This window comes from Pithys albifrons, chromosome 12 (assembly GCF_047495875.1).
Source record: "Pithys albifrons albifrons isolate INPA30051 chromosome 12, PitAlb_v1, whole genome shotgun sequence".
Taxonomy (NCBI): Eukaryota; Metazoa; Chordata; class Aves; order Passeriformes; family Thamnophilidae; genus Pithys; species Pithys albifrons.
Window position 1 is genome coordinate 21,121,580 of NC_092469.1, and position 18,950 is coordinate 21,140,529.

General features: G+C 48.9%; 1 protein-coding gene across 2 annotated transcripts in view; it reads right to left on the reverse strand.

Moving 5' to 3' along the window:
* FANCA (FA complementation group A) overlaps nucleotides 1-18,950 on the reverse strand; it is a 33,188-nt gene extending 14,238 nt beyond the window's left edge. Inside the window, exons 1-22 of one of the 2 annotated variants that reach the window (XM_071567893.1) lie at nucleotides 18,878-18,950; nucleotides 17,900-18,009; nucleotides 17,539-17,611; nucleotides 16,899-17,041; nucleotides 16,499-16,594; nucleotides 14,769-14,842; nucleotides 13,631-13,746; nucleotides 12,970-13,052; nucleotides 12,494-12,527; nucleotides 10,116-10,182; nucleotides 9,350-9,462; nucleotides 8,432-8,508; nucleotides 7,809-7,950; nucleotides 7,149-7,282; nucleotides 5,739-5,849; nucleotides 5,237-5,332; nucleotides 5,094-5,153; nucleotides 4,257-4,345; nucleotides 3,819-3,879; nucleotides 3,680-3,729; nucleotides 2,576-2,652; nucleotides 515-619 (exon numbers count right to left, since the gene is read on the reverse strand). In XM_071567893.1, the coding sequence (XP_071423994.1) occupies nucleotides 515-619; nucleotides 2,576-2,652; nucleotides 3,680-3,729; nucleotides 3,819-3,879; nucleotides 4,257-4,345; nucleotides 5,094-5,153; nucleotides 5,237-5,332; nucleotides 5,739-5,849; nucleotides 7,149-7,282; nucleotides 7,809-7,950; nucleotides 8,432-8,508; nucleotides 9,350-9,462; nucleotides 10,116-10,182; nucleotides 12,494-12,527; nucleotides 12,970-13,052; nucleotides 13,631-13,746; nucleotides 14,769-14,842; nucleotides 16,499-16,594; nucleotides 16,899-17,041; nucleotides 17,539-17,611; nucleotides 17,900-18,009; nucleotides 18,878-18,917 (1,951 nt within the window). In that variant the 5' untranslated portion in view covers nucleotides 18,918-18,950. The remainder of the gene's footprint in view (nucleotides 1-514; nucleotides 620-2,575; nucleotides 2,653-3,679; nucleotides 3,730-3,818; nucleotides 3,880-4,256; nucleotides 4,346-5,093; nucleotides 5,154-5,236; nucleotides 5,333-5,738; nucleotides 5,850-7,148; nucleotides 7,283-7,808; nucleotides 7,951-8,431; nucleotides 8,509-9,349; nucleotides 9,463-10,115; nucleotides 10,183-12,493; nucleotides 12,528-12,969; nucleotides 13,053-13,630; nucleotides 13,747-14,768; nucleotides 14,843-16,498; nucleotides 16,595-16,898; nucleotides 17,042-17,538; nucleotides 17,612-17,899; nucleotides 18,010-18,877) is intronic. The other variant, XM_071567895.1, reaches the window with a different exon arrangement.

Sequence of the window (18,950 nt, forward strand, 5' to 3'; positions counted from 1 at the left end):
GGGAGCAGGGGCAGAGAGGAACCAGGACAGCAGGCACGGAGCAGCTACAGCCCCCACAGCAGCAAGAGAACGAGTGGAAGATTCACTTTAATTGATCAGAGCCGAGGATGTTGGGGAAAGGTTTAGTGAGGAAAACATGTTAGCTGGACACAGGGGTCAGCACGTGCAGCGTGGCTTCTTCCCCACTACTGTCACCAACACTTCAGGAAGAGTTTTTCACACCAGAAAGGAAACAGCTTTCCAAAAGGGGCCCAGGTGAGCAGGTGAGCCCCAGGAGTGGGGCTGCAGAGACTGGTGTGGCACCAGCTGATCGTCACAAAGACCCCAAATTAAGAACAGGGAATACATCAGATATTAAAATATATATATTCATTTATCAGCTCTGAGGGATTGCCAGCTTCAGGGAGCAGTGGCAGTAACTCCTGCTGTGGCTTTGGCCAGCACTGGCCACACTTTATTCAGGCAGCTTTTGGAACAGTGAATGAGGGGTAGTTGTGACTTGCCTCCCTCATACCTTCCCACTGAGCCTGGTCCACAACCAGCGTCCTGAGCTCAGCCAGCTCAGCCTTCAGCTGCTCAACAGGCTCTTTGGAATGGCTGGGCTCTGCTTTGGAGTCATCTAGACAAGGAAGAGAGGAAATTCACTCAGCAATCTCTGTGTGCACCTTCTGCAAAAGCAGAATTTACTTTTCCTGAAGCTCTAACAAAACCCCAAACTGTCAACCTGTCACACACACAGCTTTGTTTTTACATTCAGGGTGTGCTATTTAATTAATAATTGATGGGTTTATGCCTGGTTGCAGAGAGGAATTCGGTTTTTAAAGACCAAAGCCAAAAAAAATTCTGCTTTCAGAGTTTTCTTTTAGCTCTGCCCTTCACAGACACATTTTCTATCCTCAAAAGAGTGGAATGAGACTCAAAACACAGGGACAGACATTACAGCATGGACACATCATCAGCTTCTCAGGCACTTCTCCAGATGTTACATTACTCTGTTCTTTTTGTTTAAAAGAAGGAATAAAAGGAAATTCCTTTAACCACTAGAAAGAGATGCCACCAGCAACTGCCACAGCCCCAAAACCCACCCAGAGTTCGTTAGACAGGAACAGCTTCTTGTACGAGGGCCAGGAATAAATCACCCAGGAACAAGAACAGCAAATAACAAAGGTTGAAATTAATCCTGGTTGTAAACACGCTGTAAAATAAGGTGTTGGGAGAGGAGTGAGTCACCCGTGTGTGAGAGAGTGAGCACTGCCAGACAAGCTCACTCCTGCCCTAAACGTGGGCTCTGTGCAAAGCCCAGGGAAGGAGCAGGGGATGGGAGCAGGGGACGGGAGCAGGGAGCGGGGGACGGGAGCAGGGAGCGGGGGACGGGAGCAGGGAGCGGGGGACGGGAGCAGGGAGCGGGGGACGGGAGCAGGGAGCGGGGGACGGGAGCAGGGAGCGGGGGACGGGAGCAGGGGACGGGAGCAGGGGACGGGAGCAGGGGACGGGAGCAGGGGACGGGAGCAGGGGACGGGAGCAGGGGACGGGAGCAGGGGACGGGAGCAGGGGACGGGAGCAAGGGAGCAGGGGACGGGAGCAGGGAGCAGGGGACGGGAGCAGGGAGCAGGGGACGGGAGCAGGGCACAGCAGGGCCAGGCTGAAGCAGCACAGGAGGCCGGCACTCGGCTCGGGCTGTGCCACTAGAGGTCAGTGGCACTCCGGGAGCCCTGCCGGGATGCTGCAGATCCCGGGCCGGCCCGCAGGGACCTCGTCCCGCCCGTTGCCAGGCCAACCCCGCAGCCAGCCTGCCGCACATCTGCGGTGTTCGGGGACCCTCTGTCACGCCTCCCCAGCCACAGCATCTCCACAAAGCCCCAGAGGCCCCGAGCAGGGGGTGGCTACACATTTATCCCCATAGTCAGAGTATGAATCTGCAACTCAGACCCAGCACACTCTGGGAACGATCTCTGCTCCCCAGCCTGAGCTTTAAATTTCATATAAAACATTTGAAGGTGTGTTAGAAACACCAGTGGCTGACAGAGACAGCAGAGCTCATTAGATACCCATTACACTGACCCAGTAATGCTGCAGGGCCCTCCCACCCAAACACTTATAAACCCAGGAGCTGCAATCCTTTCCCAGCCCCTCCTGCTCCCCAGATCTCCCTAATCCTCTCTTGAAAGAGGATGTGAGAAGCTCAGACAGCACCAGTGCCACTGACAAGGGATCAGCACAGCAGGTTCCCAGCAGAGCAGGTTCCTGGGCTGAGCAGCTCAGGCTGCAAACGCTGATTCATGGAGAGGTCTCAGGGGTGGAATTCAGCCAGCTGAGGCTCAGGCATCATCTGCAGCCTCAGCACAGCACAGAGCTCTGCCAGGGACTGCAAAACTCCCACCCAGGCTGGGCTGGCAGAGAAATCATTAAAGGAGTAACTATTGAACACCTCAACACAATATAAAAAACATACACTTATATATGTCTGCATTAAAGACTATCCAGCCACAAATCTCTGAGCATTTTCAGGTCAGAGGCCATCAGTGGGAATATTAACCTTTCAAACTGATCCATAAGCACATGCTGTATTTTTTACCTTGTAACCTCTTCTCTTTCATAGCATGACAGGCTTGCAGGTATGTGGAGTACAAGTTTGAGGGTATTTTATCAGCTCTGTAACAACAGAAAATAAGAGATTTATTATGCTTTATAACCACACACTGCAGCTTTATTAAATATAAGCACAAACAGCAGCTCTGCTATGAAATGTAATTAGAGGGGCTCTGAAGCATAAAGAGCATCTGAAACACTTTTTAATCATCTGACACGAGGGGCAGAGATTTCTACCCAAACAATGTAACACACACAAAACCAATACTATAGATGTAATTAATTCATGCTTTAATGCCTAGTTCATATCTAGTAGGTGGCTCAGATCTCCTTCAGAGTGAGAGCTGTGAGATGCAGCACTGGCACATGTAAAACATGAACGTGCTGAGCCCAAGGTGTGACCTCTCCTTGCTGGGCAGGCACTCAGAGCTACAAACACGTCCCACGAGGCTCCCTGGAACTCAGCTGCTCCTCTTACAACTTTAATTTCACTAAATGATCCAGTCTTTAATTTCAGAGCCAGACTGGAATGACAAGGCAGGACCAAGCACTTCATTAGCAGGCAGTGTTGCAAATATTTTTCCTTCCTGAGAGGTTACAGAGGAACTTCTGGATGTAAAATAAAGCTGTTTCTGCAATGCAGAAAAGCACTTTTACACATGCATGAGGGGCAAGCTGGAGTCCTGAGAGGGGCTGTGTCCTCCTGGGGAACCATCCTGGTGTCCCTTGAGCACTAACAGACATTTAAGTTGCATTTTCCACTCTTCCCACATCCTCTCCCAAAGAGGCTTTCACAGGGGGGGGCTCATAATCCTGGGGAAATTTTATATCCATTTATATCCTCCAAAATTTGCATAAAATATACCTGGCCTGGAGCCAGAGGGACTCCTAGATAATGATTTCACAGTGGGCAGAGGACTAATTACAGACCTGAAGACTACAAAGATAAGCTTCAACAACCTGCAAGCCACAAGCCTGGGCCACCAAGCCCTGCCAAGGGTTTGGTTGGAACCAGGGTGTCAAAGCCTCTGATAAGGGGATATCAAGTGTCCTGAAAATGACAGAAAATGCCACTGGGAAGTCTCAGTACCTCTTCAGAGAGTCTATGAAAGCCATGTGTGCATCTGGGGTTTTAGGGAGCTGCAACAGAGAAGGAGACAGGTCAGGGCAAATCACCTGTGTACAAACACAGCTCAAGGGAGGGGAAAAAGGAAAAGCCAAATACTGACCACACGTGGCCTGAGCAAAGCAGGAAGGAACCAGGAAATGTAATATGGGCGCCTGAAAATACTGACAAAACAAAGAGAGTTTGTTATTACAGTGCCAAAGTGCCATCTCCTTACCTCAGGAATTAATTTGGCTCCTGCAAATATGAAATATTCATGTTAATAACCACAGACACACCAGGTTCAGGTTAGCCAATGGTTATTAATTTCTTTAATTTTGCTTTTTATTATAACAATTCTGGAGCTCTCCTGCAGGAGTGCATTTGCCTTTTCACTCTCCCCACAAGTATTCCCTATGAAGATGACTCCTGAGGAAGTGGGAAGAACTTCCTCAAAGCTCTTTTGCTCACATCCTCAATTTTATTTGTTTCCTTATTGTGGTGTGGACTCAGCCTTTATAATTACACCTAAACCCAAGCAGAGTTGGCAAGCACACAGTACCTGGCTTCTATCACAGATGTTGGGATCTTCCTGGTGTTCTCAAATATCTGAAGGGCCTTTTCCACATCACGGAGTGCCTGGCCCTGGGGCTGCCCCACACAGAGAACAAGATGTTGTGAGAAATCAAGGGTGATGATGAACTTCCCTTTTCTGTTCTGGATTTGGTTTACTGTGATTCTGTTTTAGTTGTACATGTGGAATTAAGACCCATCTCTCCACTTCCAGCCCGTGCCTGCAGGCAGAGGGACTGACACCCCAGGTTTCTCTTGTCTGAGACACCACACACCTCAAACTGCAACGAGTTTCTCAACTGACAAACAGATCAGACTTGGGAAAATTAAATTAAATCTTCATTTATGACTGTCAGTTCATCACAGGACTGCATTTCTTGCAGTACATTCCACTACCCTGTCTCCAGCCTGTATTTCATGTACTGACTGACTCTGGGAGGCCTCTTAGTCTGACCAAAATGCAGGAAGGAATAACAAAGCCAGATGCTTCCTCATAGATTACTGTTGTTACCCCAAATTTAACATGTGTGAAACTGCAGACTGTGGATTCCACTCCCATTACCTGCTTTGAATACCCAGACTTTGGTACAACACCACACAGGTGATGTGCTTACAGAAAAGAATCAAGACACCCATAAAATGTTACTCCAGTTCTCATGAAATCAGGGGAGTTTCTGTGTTTGTGGCCACTAAACCCACTGGCTTAAAGCTGGAGATCTGGCAGCATTCTCCACCTGGGAAAGGCAGGGAGCTTGGCAACCTAAGTGTGATTCCAGAGGAAAAGGGACATGGCTGATGAGAAAACTGGGAGACAGAGCAGCGGTACCTGCACAGCCTCATCGGTGGCAGACAAGTCTTCATAGAGCCCCATGTCCTCTATGGCCACCTGTGTGAGGTGACAGAGATGCAGAGGGTCACACACAGCAGACACAGAGGGAATCCTCCTCTGAAGAGACCCCTGCCACTGACCCTGAGGTCGGCCAGGCGGGTTTTAGCCAGGGTGATGTACTCCAAGAGCAGCGACCGGTGCCTCGCTGGCACAAAAGGTGGGTACATTATATGGACCTGGAAGAGGAAAACCACAACCAGATTTGCCATTTCCACAGGAAATCAGTGTAAAATTCTGGCTAATGTTTACAGTCACTTACCCCAACTACTCCCCAAAGAAGGCATTATTGCTAGGTTTAGGATAAACCATTGTCATGGCAACTGAGACATAATTTTTCCCAACAACAACAACAAATAAACAAAATCACTGAAGTGCTTAAATGTAATTCCATGAAGGGAATTCTCCTTGTCAATAAATAAAAGAAATTTGTCCTTCCTTATTTCAGGAAGGGTTTGAATAATGTAGCAGAAGTAATGCAATTACTGTAACAACATTAACAACAAGCTGAGTCTACTCAAAGGCACAAGGACAGTCCCTCTGGGGCAGTTCTGGATGTGCAAACCATCTGTCAGCACCTCTCACCTTCAGGTATGGGGCAGCCTCAAAGGGCACCAGCTCCGACAGGAACTCGAAGAGGAACACCAGAGCTTTCTTACTGCTCCCATGGTGGCCACCAGCATTCCCAAAGGAAGCCTGAGGCAGGGAAAATGACAAGACAGCCTTTCAGCATGGAGAGGATCCTCATCCCAGCCATGCTGTAACAGCACACAAAGCCCAGACATCCCATTGCTGTCAGGGGAATCTTTCTGGAGAAAAGCCTCCAGAGAAAGTTTATAGGATCCCAGAATGGGTTGGGTTGGAAGGGACCTCAAAGACCATCTAGATCCAATCTCCTGCTATGGACAGGGACACCTCCCACCAGCACAGGTTGCTCCAAGCTGCATCCAACCTAGCCTTGGACAATTCCAGGGATGGGGCAGCCACAGCTTTTCTGGGCAACCCCTCACAGGGAAAAATTCCTTCCCAATATCCCTCTGGCAGTGAGAAGCCATTCCCCCTTGTCCTGTCACTCCATCCCTTGACCAGAGTCCCTCTCCAGCTCTCCTGGAACTCCTTTAGGCACTGGAAGGGGCTCTCAGGTCTCCCCAGAGCCTTCTCTTCTCCCAGTGAACACTCCCAGCATTCCCAGTCTGGCTCCAGAGCAGAGGGATCCAGCCCTGGGATCACAGGCACTTACAGAAGTCACTACAGAAGTTTGCTGCCATGAGAACACTCAGAGTTTAAACCAGACAACACCAAGATGCACCAAAGGACTGAGATTCATGAGGGAAACACAAACCTACAGGTTTATCTGGGCATTCCAAGGAAAATAACCAGTCTGAGACTACACAGAACACAATTTGATACCTCATGAACACTCTATCAGCCAAAGCTGAGCTTGGATTTGCAAGCTCATACAAAGGAATTTCCAGGTTGAATTTATGTGGAGATTTGCATCCCTAAAATACCCACCTGCTTACAATTAAAACCAACCAATTATCTCTAAGGTCACACACAGCAATTGGAGCTGCATGCAAACCTCCAGGAAACAGGAATGCTTCCTCTGCCACAACCCACCACTTATGCAATAACAACAGTGCTGGTTATCAAGATACTGAAATCCATCCAAGATGATGATTATAACAGGAATTACATGTCTGCATTCCTAACAAATAACTAGAGCAGGCAAGGTGGACTCAAAAGATGAAAGGAGGGAAGGCTGGGGAAAGCCAAATAAATTTATTCTTTGCAGACACAAAGGCAGTAATAAATATTCAATCATTCCTAATATCAGTACAATCACCCATTACTCTTTCTTCTTTTTTTGTCTCTCTCATTCCTGGCTATCCTGTCTGGGACAAGGCTTTCTCCATGCAGCACAGCATTCCTTGTGCACATGTTTCCTCACACAGGTCAAAGAAAGCTCCCCAGTCAGGCCTCATTTAATCTTACCTTAAACCACTCAGGGTAAGGCATGAAGACAGCAGGGCCCTCCAGAGCAGCCTGACGAGCGATCAGGAAGGCAGTGATCATATTTTCCATGTCATAATTCCCAAAGGCCTTGAGCAGGAGATGGCTCAGTAGATCTGGAGACATAAAACAATAACCTCACACTTTGCTCTTGACAATGTGCTGTGATTTTCTACAGTAAATGAAGACAAATGTCTGTGATAAAACACAAGGCAGGACGTGTATTGCAGCCTGGGGAACCTTTGGGATCTGATTTAATTTTTTCATGAACTGTCAACAGTCAGACACTCTTGGATTCCCTGCAGGAATTGCAGGGAGTCCAGCACTGGGATAATCAGTAAGGAATTCTCACAAACAAGCTCTGCTATTAAAGGTGAGCTAGACCTAAGGTTCAGTAATCACTGTGCCAATTAATAATGAAGGTAATTATCCAATAACCACCCTGAGCTGTACACAAAGTCTGAGAAGTGGCAGTCACAAGGCCTGGCATTGCTATCACTGCTGACATGGGAAGTCTGAGAGGAAAAGCAGATGTCCTGCTGTTCTTTTCCATGCAGGAATCCCAGGCAGCACCCGTGGATGACTCCCCTGTTCCCCAGCAGGGCAGCACAGGCACTCCCCAGCCTGGCAGTGCCCACATACCCTTGAAGAGCTGCTCAGCCTCAGCCTGGCACACCACCAGAGTGGAAACACAGGACAGGACGTGCTGCCAGTTCACCTCGTGGGTCTCCAGGACCTGCTGTAGCTGGCAGATGGTTTCCTTTGCACTGAAAGCCACCAACAGCTGGAAGAGTGATGGCAATGCCTGTTAGCTGGACATACACCCATGGAAGAGGGAGACACAGACAAGACTGACTTTTCTGTGTCAAAAAAGGTGGCACAGACAAGATGGTTTTTCTGTGACTTTCTCAAGCTATGCTGAAGCTTTTGCATCAGCCTTCCAGGCCCAGAGATCAGCCTGGCTTGGAACCAGCACTGGCTCCAATAACCAGCAATATTCCAGTTCTCTCAGAGCTCATGTCACATTCTGTAACCCTGAACACTCACATCTCCAATCAGCACCTGCATTCTCATTAAGAGCTCTGCACAAACAACAATCCCTGTAGTTCTTTTCCTTCATGCTTCCTCCTGCCTGCAGTTTCTGGCAGCTGGTTTGGATCCTGTGACTGGAACACTCCACTGATTTCCACAGTCTCATTTCAGGTGTTTCAGTGAACATAAACCCAACACAATAAAGTTCTCTCTGTGGCCCCAGCCAGACGTACTTTGCGATACAGGGCAGTGAGCAGGGAAGAAGTTCTGGTGAAGCTCCATTCTTTCTGCTTCTGGATGGCATCAGACACTGCACCCAGAAAAGGAAAACTTCAGCAACAGGTTTTAAAATACACCCAAAATGCATAATTTGACCACACCAGGTGTCCCTTTGGCAGCCAGACACGTTAAAAACTGCCCACTCTCCCTCCCATTTGCTTTTGGAACACTGACTGTGGCACGAGGACTGTGCCATTCCAGACTGGCACCGTCATCCCAGAGCTGTTCCACACACACGTGAGGGCTGACATGGCACACACACAGAGATTCAGAAAGGAATCAGCTTTTCCCTCATTAACCTCTCTCATCTGGAAGCCAGCAATGACACAGCCCTCCCACACAACAGGCAGGCAGCTCCAGATCACAGCTCACAGGGATTTTATAGTTCAAACATATTTCTTTCTAAAAACAACAAGCTCCAAATTCCTGATCAGGGATTAGAACCTTCCTGCCTTGCTCTCTCATCTACCCAAACACTCCTGCCTTGCTGTAAGCCCAGCACGTGGGCCCAGCCTGGTTTATCCCCAGGCTCTCTCTGCAGCATCCCCTCTCCCACCCAGCTCCTTTGCCCAGAACTCTTCCCAAAAACCAGAGCTCTCCCATGGCTACTATTAGATGTTATTCCAAACCTCTGTGCACGAGGCCTTGGCTGAAGCTCTGTTTGAATTTTCCTCCTGATCTGTGACCCTCTAAAAGTCCAGATGACTTTTTTTGTCTGATCTGGCACCCTGATTATATGGACCCCAAGAAGGAATTAGGGAGCCAGGCAGCTTTCCTGGCTCTGAGTCCTCCAGGCTGGACCCCACACAGCAAGGCCTGGGTGGGATGGAGCTCCAGACACACTGGAGACCCTTCTCCCCACCCATTCCTACCTTTCAGCACTGGGTTGTAGGTGAGAACCTCGGTCAGGGTGTGTCTGAAAAACTGCTGCACAGACTCTGGGTGAGCCACATGTCCATACACTGACACATTGAACACATTCAGCCTGCAAAGCACAAGGACACAGCAGAAACAAGGCCAGGAAGTATGAGCAGCCAGGTACAGATTAAACAGCATCAGCCAGGTACTGATTAAACATTACCTATGAGTTGCTAATTAAATATGATCTACCAGGTTCTGCTCAGGGTGAACCACTTATTTTTATTCTACATCCACCTTCTCAAATTGCCACAAATACACACTTTTTAATGTACTTTTTCTTAAAAAGTCTGATGGTTACTCAGCACTGTAGACATCAGGTTTACAGGTGTGAGTCTAATGTATCTCCCTGCACAGGACTGAAGGTGACCTGAACAAAGCAGTTAAACAAAACAGGTTTGGAAGCAGGAACTGGAGGTGATGGCACATTCCAGGAGCAGTGAGAAAACTTGATGGGGAATTTTCTGTGTGCCAAGAGGGAGCTCCAAGGTTGGTTCCAGCCATGCCAGAACCCCCTTTCCAACCTGGCCCTTATCTTCTTACAAGCACTTTCATCTGTACATATTTTATTGGAGGAGAATACCAAAGACAAGTAGCACTGGGAGGGGTGGGGTGTGTGTAAATAAGTAAAAACACCCCAAACATTCCCCCTACTTCAACAGCAAGTGTAACAGTGAATAAAAACCTACTCCTGATGACACTATTTGGAGCATTTCTTACCAGAACTTCACAGCTTGCACTGTGGAAACATCTTCCTGCTTCTCTTTACCAACAGCATCAAGCACCCCTGTGCCCCAAAACACACAAAAACACAATGAGAAATGGAAATGAAAGGAACTGTGACACTAAACACCACACAGGAACAGGAATGAGCAATTTGTGCACCTTTTCTAAGGTGACCCTCTTAGGGAAGTGTGCAAGAGACATTGAGCAGTGTTAAATTCCTACCAAATCTTTTCCAGTGACCCAGAGACTCAGAAATTATTACCACTGACCTTGAACCAATTTAAAAGCATTTCCAAGAACATGCTAATAATGACACCACCTAAAAATGCACATAAATGAGTATCTACTTTCCAAAGCCAAACCTAAGAGTGCTGTGCACTGAGTGTGTGAGCACTGAGAGGCTGCAGGAGGGGAAAGCCTGTCTGGAGGAAGGGATTTGCACAGGCTGAATTAACCAGCCTGGGAACCCCAGACAGAACAAAGAGCAGGCTGGGGGAGGGCCACATATTTGTAATGTTCCATTTGCTGAGCAGAAATTCCTTTAAAAGCCAGATCTGCCCCAAAAGGGCTGGTGGAGATCAAACAGGTTGGCAGCTTGCGCAGCTCCGTTGTCTTGACGATCAGCCCACACCACTCAGAGCCCACAGACTGGGAGACCCTTTGCTTTGCAGCCTTCTGCTGCAGCACTTCTGCTCCTCGTGCCATCCTGCCTTGAGAACCCTCCTTACTGAACAGCTAAAGGAGCCTGGTTTGTTTGTTAAAATCATTGAGTGAAGAGGAAAACCCTGAAATGACAATTTGCTGAGCAGGGGGAGTGAACCAGACCAGCCTCACAAGCCTTTACAGGGCTGGGATGTAACACTCTCCTCTCCTGCTAAGGAATACTTTAAGGTTAAGTAGAGGAGAATAAAGAAAAGGAGATAAACTCAGCTTATCTTCAGGCACAGCAGTTCAACACAGTCAGATCATCAGAGCCCTCCCATGCTGCTCCCAGCCTGCCCTCCTCCTCCTGTGAAGGTCCTCAGTGATAGGGAATTCTTTTACATAAAAAATCCCAATGTTCTCCAAAAATTAATGAAGCAAAACACCTCAAAGGTGACCCAAAAGTATAGACTAATAAAATCTTGTCTATAAAACTCCTGTAATATGTTTTGCAGGCTCACAGACTGTGAGTGTGGCAGTGCAGGCTGCGCAAACGGGAAGGTCGAATGAAGAGCAGGATGCAGCCTCCTGTCTGCCTGCCAACAGCCTGCTCCTCCTCCAAAATCCCTGCTCCTCTGCTGAGAGGGGGTGGTTTTCAACTGTTAAAGGGCCATCAGAGATGAGATTCATATGTAATAAATAATAAAGAGCTCCTCTTGCAGCTTTCCCTTTTTAGAAGCACTCGCAAGGTCTGTGAGGATTCTGTGTGTACAGACAGCTCTCCCTGCAAGACCTGGGGCAAGGGATGGGGCTGGCAGTGCCCACAGAGGATGGCACAGGATGGAGGGGACAGTCCTGGTGGCCTGTCCTGGGTTTGGGTCACCTTCCAGCAGAGGTAAAGCAGCAGCTTCTGCAGCAGCACTGAGCAGGAAACGAGCCAGCAAGGAAAGTGGTGGAGCACTGTCACTAAGGAGACCAGAGAGTGACAGCAGCTGTGCAGTCAGGTGACACTACCCAGGGGTGTGAGGGGTGTCAGGAAGGTGCCACCAGCAGGTACAGCCTCTCCCCGTGAAGATCAGCTGTGGCACAAGACAAAAATAACCCCCGTGTGTGTGTTTAGTCTTCCTGTGTCAGGATTTGCATGTAAATCAGGCACCTCCACTCTTGAGCCCTCAGCAGTCAGGGCAGCCCAGGCCAAGGCAGGCACGTTGGCAGCTCATGAGGGCTGTTTAAAGACTACACAACAACATTAGATGCCTTTGCTCAGCATAAAAAAAGAGGTCCTACAAAACATTGAGCTGCAAACCCAAACTGTGAGTCAGCAAAATGGCTTATAACGTTGTGGGTTCAAAGTTTAACTCACTAAGCAGAAAAAATAAATCTAAGCAGCAAAACTGATCCTGGCCTAACCCCTGTGCTCCACCTGCTTCCCAGCAAACCTGTTAAAAATCAGAAAACCAGGTCAGGTATCTGTCTGATGTCACAGCTGGGAGCATCAAAATGAAGTGGCATAAAAGGCAAGAAATTATCTGCAGTGTCTGGAGACACTTTAAAGAGCAAAGGGAAAAGCAGAGGCAAATAAAACCAGCTGCATAAATATTATGCACAACAGCACAGGCAAAGGGTTTCTCCCTGGGGATTTAGCAGTGAACAAGGAACAGAAGTCTTGGAGAGAGCAGAGGCTGCACAGAGCAGGATGGCAGCAGTACTCACATGCCAGCAGTACTCACATGCCAGCATTCTCTGTAAGACAGCACGGCAGATCTGTTCAAAAGAGACAAATTGAGGCATTTAGAGTTTCAAAGAGCTGCAGTTCTAGGCAGAAAAGGTAAACTGACTCCAAGAAAGAATTTTGACCCTCTTAAAGCTTCCCTTTAATCTCAGGCTCAGCAGTAGAACAGGTAACACAGACAGAGGGGCAGTAATTCCTATCCTATCCAGCATTCCATGCCTCACATTCCAATGGGAAAAACAGCAGTCAAGGTGAGAGGAAGTTTAAAAAGCCCTTGATGAGCCACCTTGGAGCAATTCTCCATACAAACAGCATCTGCTCTGGCTTCACCACTTCCACCATTTCACCACCACCTTCCCCTTGCTGTTCCAAGCTCTGATTTATTTCCACCCAGCAAGGCCCAGAGATTCATAATGGAACCACTTTTTAAAAGCACCATATTATTTAAAAGCACCAGGGTTATTTTGTCCTTACATAGGGAACCTTCTGGAACTCCCCCTTCCTCCCCAGCTCCAAAGGTTGCTCAAAGCCATTCTGGAGGAGCACGATGGCAAAATCTGCAAATCAAGAATCAGGGTATCATCATCCCCCTGCACACAGAGCACCTGCTCCTTCCCCTCCCACCTGTCCCAACAGTGACTGAAAAGCCTCTTTTGCCACTCAGGAGGAATCATTTTTTGCCTTGGAGTAAAATTACTCCCAGGAAAAAGGATGCAGAGCTTAAAGGATTATAAAGACTAAAGAATCCACTGCAGAACTCAGAGGGGCTGGGCCTGACCAGCTGCACTGGCCCACAGTCAGACTGTGCAGGGCATTTTTCCTAAATAAAATTAGAAAATAAATAATAGGACATGAGAGGGGGAGGGTGGAATTGCCAAATATTCGTGGTCCAAAATCTGTCACTTTGCAGTGGATCATACCTGGCCACACAGACCTCCCAGCTCCATTTCCTTGTGTTACTACAACTCCAAGGGATGCAAAAACTCAAACCATTTTCTGAGAGGAAAAAATGTCTGAATTTGCCAAATACATAAAAATTATATTTCCCTCACTGAGATGAGGTAAGAAAACACAAAGTCAGGCTTGTGTTTTTACACCTCCAAGGTATAAAAACCCCCACACAGATGAGACTTGCCTGAGAGAAGGTGCTGTGCCAGCTCTGTGTCCCCAGAGGGGACATTCCCAGCCTGCTGGCAGAGCCCACAGAGGCCACTGCACAGCCACTCCACCACCACAGGGCCTGCTGGACCCCTGGAACACACAAAAACACCAAAAATACCTTCACTTCAGTCCCTCCTGCTTCCTGTGGGGCTTGGCTGAATCCACCACCAACCTCTGGGCTCAGGCAAGAGCCACCTGTGCACTCTGCCCTAAATGTGGCATCTCATTTATTTAATTTGGACCAGCACATTTGCTTTACAAGCAGTTGCTTTTTATATTATTTGCTTTATAAAAAGATCCCACCACACACACACACAGAGGCAAAAATGCACATGAAACCAACTGTGCATCCAAATATTTGCTCTTCCCTAACATGGGAGTGTTTCCATCTAGAAAGCCCTGCTGGAAGAACTTCAGTCCCAATTTCTAAGATACTTGGATTAAAATGCCTTAAGAAAGAAATTAAGGTCTCAATCTTTGCCTTTGGTTCCCTTAAATGTGCAGCAAAGTGGGCACTGAAGACTTTCATCATGAACAGACAAGTAAACCAACATCAAAAGCCTAAAAAGTTCATTGTAATGATCCTTTGAGACCATAAGGAAAGAACCTGAACTTCACAAAGATAACTCTGTATTATGGAATCATGGAATGGTTTGAGTTGGAAGGCACCTTAGAGGTCATGAAGTTCCACCCCTTGCCATGGGCAGGAACATCTTCCACCAGCCCAGTTTGCTCCAGTCTGGCCTTCAACACTTACTGGGGGGAGAGCAACTAAAAATAAAATTCTTAGACTAACTATTCTCTGGAGATTAACTCTGCCAGACCACAAGTGAAAGGGTTTGTGAAAAGGGAAGCCCCCAGCTGCTGCAGAGCAAGACTCCTCAAGTCCAGCAGCTGGTTTGGTGGACACCAACAAGCCACTGCCCCTGAACTGGGCTAATTATCCCAGAGTAACCTCCCAAACCCACAGTAACTCCTTAATCCTGCTAATCTGAACCCTTGCCAGCACCTGACTATATCCTGGGTCCAGAATACTCATGACTAATCCCTGATTATATTTCAATAGGCTTTGAGAGATTAAATACATCTGCAAAGCCACAAGCTCTGCTCACCTCTCCAGCAGCTCTGCCAGTCCAGTGATGCCACCACGGTGCAGGTGCCACACAACTTCCAGCACTGGAGGCTCCTAAAGAGATGCCACCATTAGGTCACAGGCTGCATTTTGCAGGAAACATTTGGCTGATGAAAATGATATATAAAAAAATAAAGCTGAATTCTGTTTCTTCAAACTGTCCATAAGTTGTTAAAATTTAAACCTGATACCACTGGAAATACCTGATGAGGAAAGATTATGTTTGATTTTCCCTTCCTACGGATTTTGGATGGTTTAGGGTTGTAGATGCATCAACATTTTAAATTTTCATGGTCAATAATGAATATATCCATCTTTTCCCCTGGAATAATGCTGATTCTGCACATTCAAGGGAGCAGGGGACATTCCAGGATAACACCACTGAGTTTCAGGTCTTGTTAATTCAGATCCAGATCCAGATTACAGAATTGACTTTTAGTCTATTAACTCTTTATTAGTCTCTGTGGAACGAGTTTGCTGCTTTCAAATCCATATCCCAACACAGACTGGGACTGTAGGAGGTCACAGGGAGCAACACAGCAACACCCAGGCAGAGAGGCTGATGGACACAGAGGGAAAATGAACAACCTTTGGCCAAACTCTGCACCAGGCATTGCTCCTGTGGGGATCCAACTGCTGCCCTGCAACTTCCCTTCTATCTCCTGCATGGGAAGGCATTTCCAGGAGAGTCCTGAGCCAGCAAAACACCACTGCAGGGTGCACCTGGCAGGGAAGAGGTGCAGCAGCAGCTTCTGCTCGTTCCAGACAGAACCCAAACCTTCCCACCTTGGGAAGAAAGAGGTGCTTGAGAGCCTTGGGCACAGGGGAACAGCCCAGGAGCTTCCTGCATTCACCAGCAGCTGCCTCATCCCCTGACCCCAAACTCGCCCACATACTTTGTCTTCACAACCTAATTCTTACTGTAACACCCTCAGTTACAGGCCAGCACTGATCTCCCACTCATCCGTGTCTGCCCCAGGAGCAGGAGATCTTAATCAGCCTCTGAAACACACAGGTTCTATTTTCAGCCCAGGAGCAGATATTTGAGCTCCAAGCACAGCCCTTTATCCTGGCAGATCAGCCTCTTCCTCCTTTCCCACCAGAGCAGGGAGGAATCAGAACTGTCCTGCTCACAAAGAGCCCTGAACTCCTCTCAGAGAATCACTTGTCTGCACAAAACAAACCCAAATGAAATCAAGACATGCTGTTTGTGAGGCAGCACAACGTGTTATCTGCTCTCTCTCTTACTCTGTGACCTCACTCTGGCTGATCACCATTCCCAGATAAGGAGGGAGGAGCACCAGGACAGCAACCACAAGGAATATTATTGGCAAACCACAGGAAGGACTTTGGGACTGGGTCACAACCAGCTGGGACCTTCTGCACTGGACCTGCAGAGCTCCCCAAACCAGCACTTGATCACCAAGGTGCTTCCAGTGCTCCTTGGTGGCAGTTTCTAATAATTCCCCTCATCCCAAACCTCAACCAAGTCCTGTGAAAAAGCAAGTCCCTCTGCACAGACAAGGAAGCTCCCACTGAAATTGCTTTAAAATAAACAAAACAACAAAAAACCTTAACATTTATAATTCAGATCACACCTCTGGCAGGTCAGGAAGACCACAGTCATCCTCAGGAATTCAGGGGTGCCACATCCCACAGATAAAATCTCACAGTCTGTAACAGCACCCGGGTTCTCCAGGGGAGATTTACCTTCATTTTCCACAGTTCTTGGCAGAAGAGGGAGCGACAGAACACGTTGTTTGCCAGCAGATCCTTCACTGTTTGAAGCAAGCAGGACAACCTCTCCTGGCATCACCCCAGAAATGAAGAAGAAATAACATTCTTTGTGAATAACAGGCTCTTATAAAAATAATTTGTTGCTTTTCTCTGATTGCTGCTTTATAAAGGGTCAGATGGTGGAGAGAATTCAGGAAAAAGGCCCAAACTTCTCATCTTAAACATCTTGTCCTTCTGTGAGCAAATCAGACAAATCAGTGAACAATTGTCCACTCTGAGTTTGGGGGTTTTACCAGAACAGATAAACGGGGCTTAAAGTCAAACCTAACACTGCTGTTCTCTTGCTAAGTTAAGTTTAACCCTTCCCCCTTACTCTCTGGTCCAGGCTGAGCAGTGGCACCGGGGAGGGGCTGGCAGGAGCCCGGCAGATCCGCTCCAGGTTGGTGATGGTGGTTTGGGCTGCCAAGGCTGCAGTGGGCACCCCCAGCTTGGAGGCCTGACCCTGCAGAACAGAGACTGAACACAACAAGCTGTCAGCATGGCAGGAAAAGGGGTTTGAAAACCTGGCTGGGAAGCATGGAATGCTTTGGGCTGGAAGGGACCTGAAAGCTCTTCTCCTTCCACCCCCTGCTCCAAGTCTCATCCAACTGGTCCTTGGACACTTCCAAGACAGAACCTCAACTCTCAAACCCCCTTCAGCACTGATATCACCTGCTGCACCAGGCAAATCATTTTCATTTCCATGTGTCATGTCTTTAGCATACATACAACAGGGGCAGAACAGCCACAAAGGTGGAATGTCCCTGAGAAGCAGATTTTTTTTGTTTCAAACTTGTAACACTTCCAAATAATCAAAATATTCAAAGATCAGCCTTTGACAGGGGTGTCATCACCAGGCAAATAGAAACAGGACCAGAACAATGAAAAGAAATTATAAGTGGGGTTGCATTTAACAGGCAAGAATTCAGAATGGATGGAATTCTTCCCCACATCTGTCCCCAGCAGGTACTCACCAATAAGTGACTCTGATGACACTCCCAGGGGCTCTGTGCCATCCTGCACACCTGGCTTGGCTGAATCTGCCACCTGGATGCCAAATAAAACCCTCAGATGTCTGTTACACACATTTAAAAGCCTATTCCCTCTAAAGCTCTGGCACCGCTGGAGCAACTGAAGGAAAGTTCCTCCTATAGTGTTGGTTTTTCTTTTCATGTGTCATGAAAAGTGTGTTCCTGGGGCATTCACTGCACAGCTGGTGTGACCCACCATCCCAGCTGGGATCTCCCACCATCCCAGCTGGGATCTCCCACCATCCCAGCTGGGATCTCCCACCATCCCAGCTGGACCATGACCCCCAAGCCACCCTGCTCGTACCTCCAGCAGGAGGTCAGTCAGGTTCTGGTGGTGATCCAGCAGCCGCAGAGCTGCTTCCTGGAGCTCCACTCCACTCCCAAAGGGGCTTTTCCGCTTCCTGGCTCTCCCTGCTGAGAAATTTGGGGTTGTTTTATGACCACAGACTTGTTCCCACAGCCCCCAAGGACACCTCCTGCTCCCTGCTGGTGGTGTATGAGGGCTGAGGAGGGGAGTGTATGAAGGCTGAGGGGAATGTATGAGGTCAAAGAGAGGGGCCTGTATGAGGGCTGGGGTGGTGTATGAAGACATGGGGTTATGAGAAAGGCAGAGAGAGCAGAGAGGGGTGTGTGAGGGCAGAGGGGGGTGTGTGAGGGCAGAGGGGGGTGAGTGAGGGCAGAGGGGGTGAGTGAGGGCAGAGGGGGTGAGTGAGGGCAGAGGGGGTGAGTGAGGGCAGAGGGGGTGAGTGAGGGCAGAGGGGGTGAGTGAGGGCAGAGGGGGTGAGTGAGGGCAGAGAGGGGTGAGTGAGGGCAGAGGGGGGTGAGTGAGGGCAGAGGGGGGTGAGTGAGGGCAGAGGGGGTGTGTGAGGGCAGAGGGGGTGTGTGAGGGCAGAGGGGGTGTGTGAGGGCAGAGGGGGGTGTGTGAGGGCAGAGGGGGGTGAGTGAGGGCAGAGGGGGTGAGTGAGGGCAGAGGGGGGTGAGTGAGGGCAGAGGGGGGTGAGTGAGGGCAGAGGGGGGTGTGTGAGGGCAGAGGGGGGTGTGTGAGGGCAGAGGGGGGTGTGTGAGGGCAGAGGGGGGTGTGTGAGGGCAGAGGGGGTGTGTGAGGGCAGAGGGGGTGAGTGAGGGCAGAGGGGGTGAGTGAGGGCAGAGAGAGCTGTATGGAGGCAGAGAGAGGAGGCATATCTGGGCAGCGGGGGGACATTCACCCCCTCGCTGTCCCTGCGGGAAGGCCCGGCCCGGAGCTGTCCCGGAGCCCGCCCGGTGCCACCTCAGCCCCACGTACCGAGCAGGTCCCGCCAACTCCGCCCGCCCGTGCCCGCCATGGCGCGCCGCCACTTCCCGCCAAACCGGCCCGC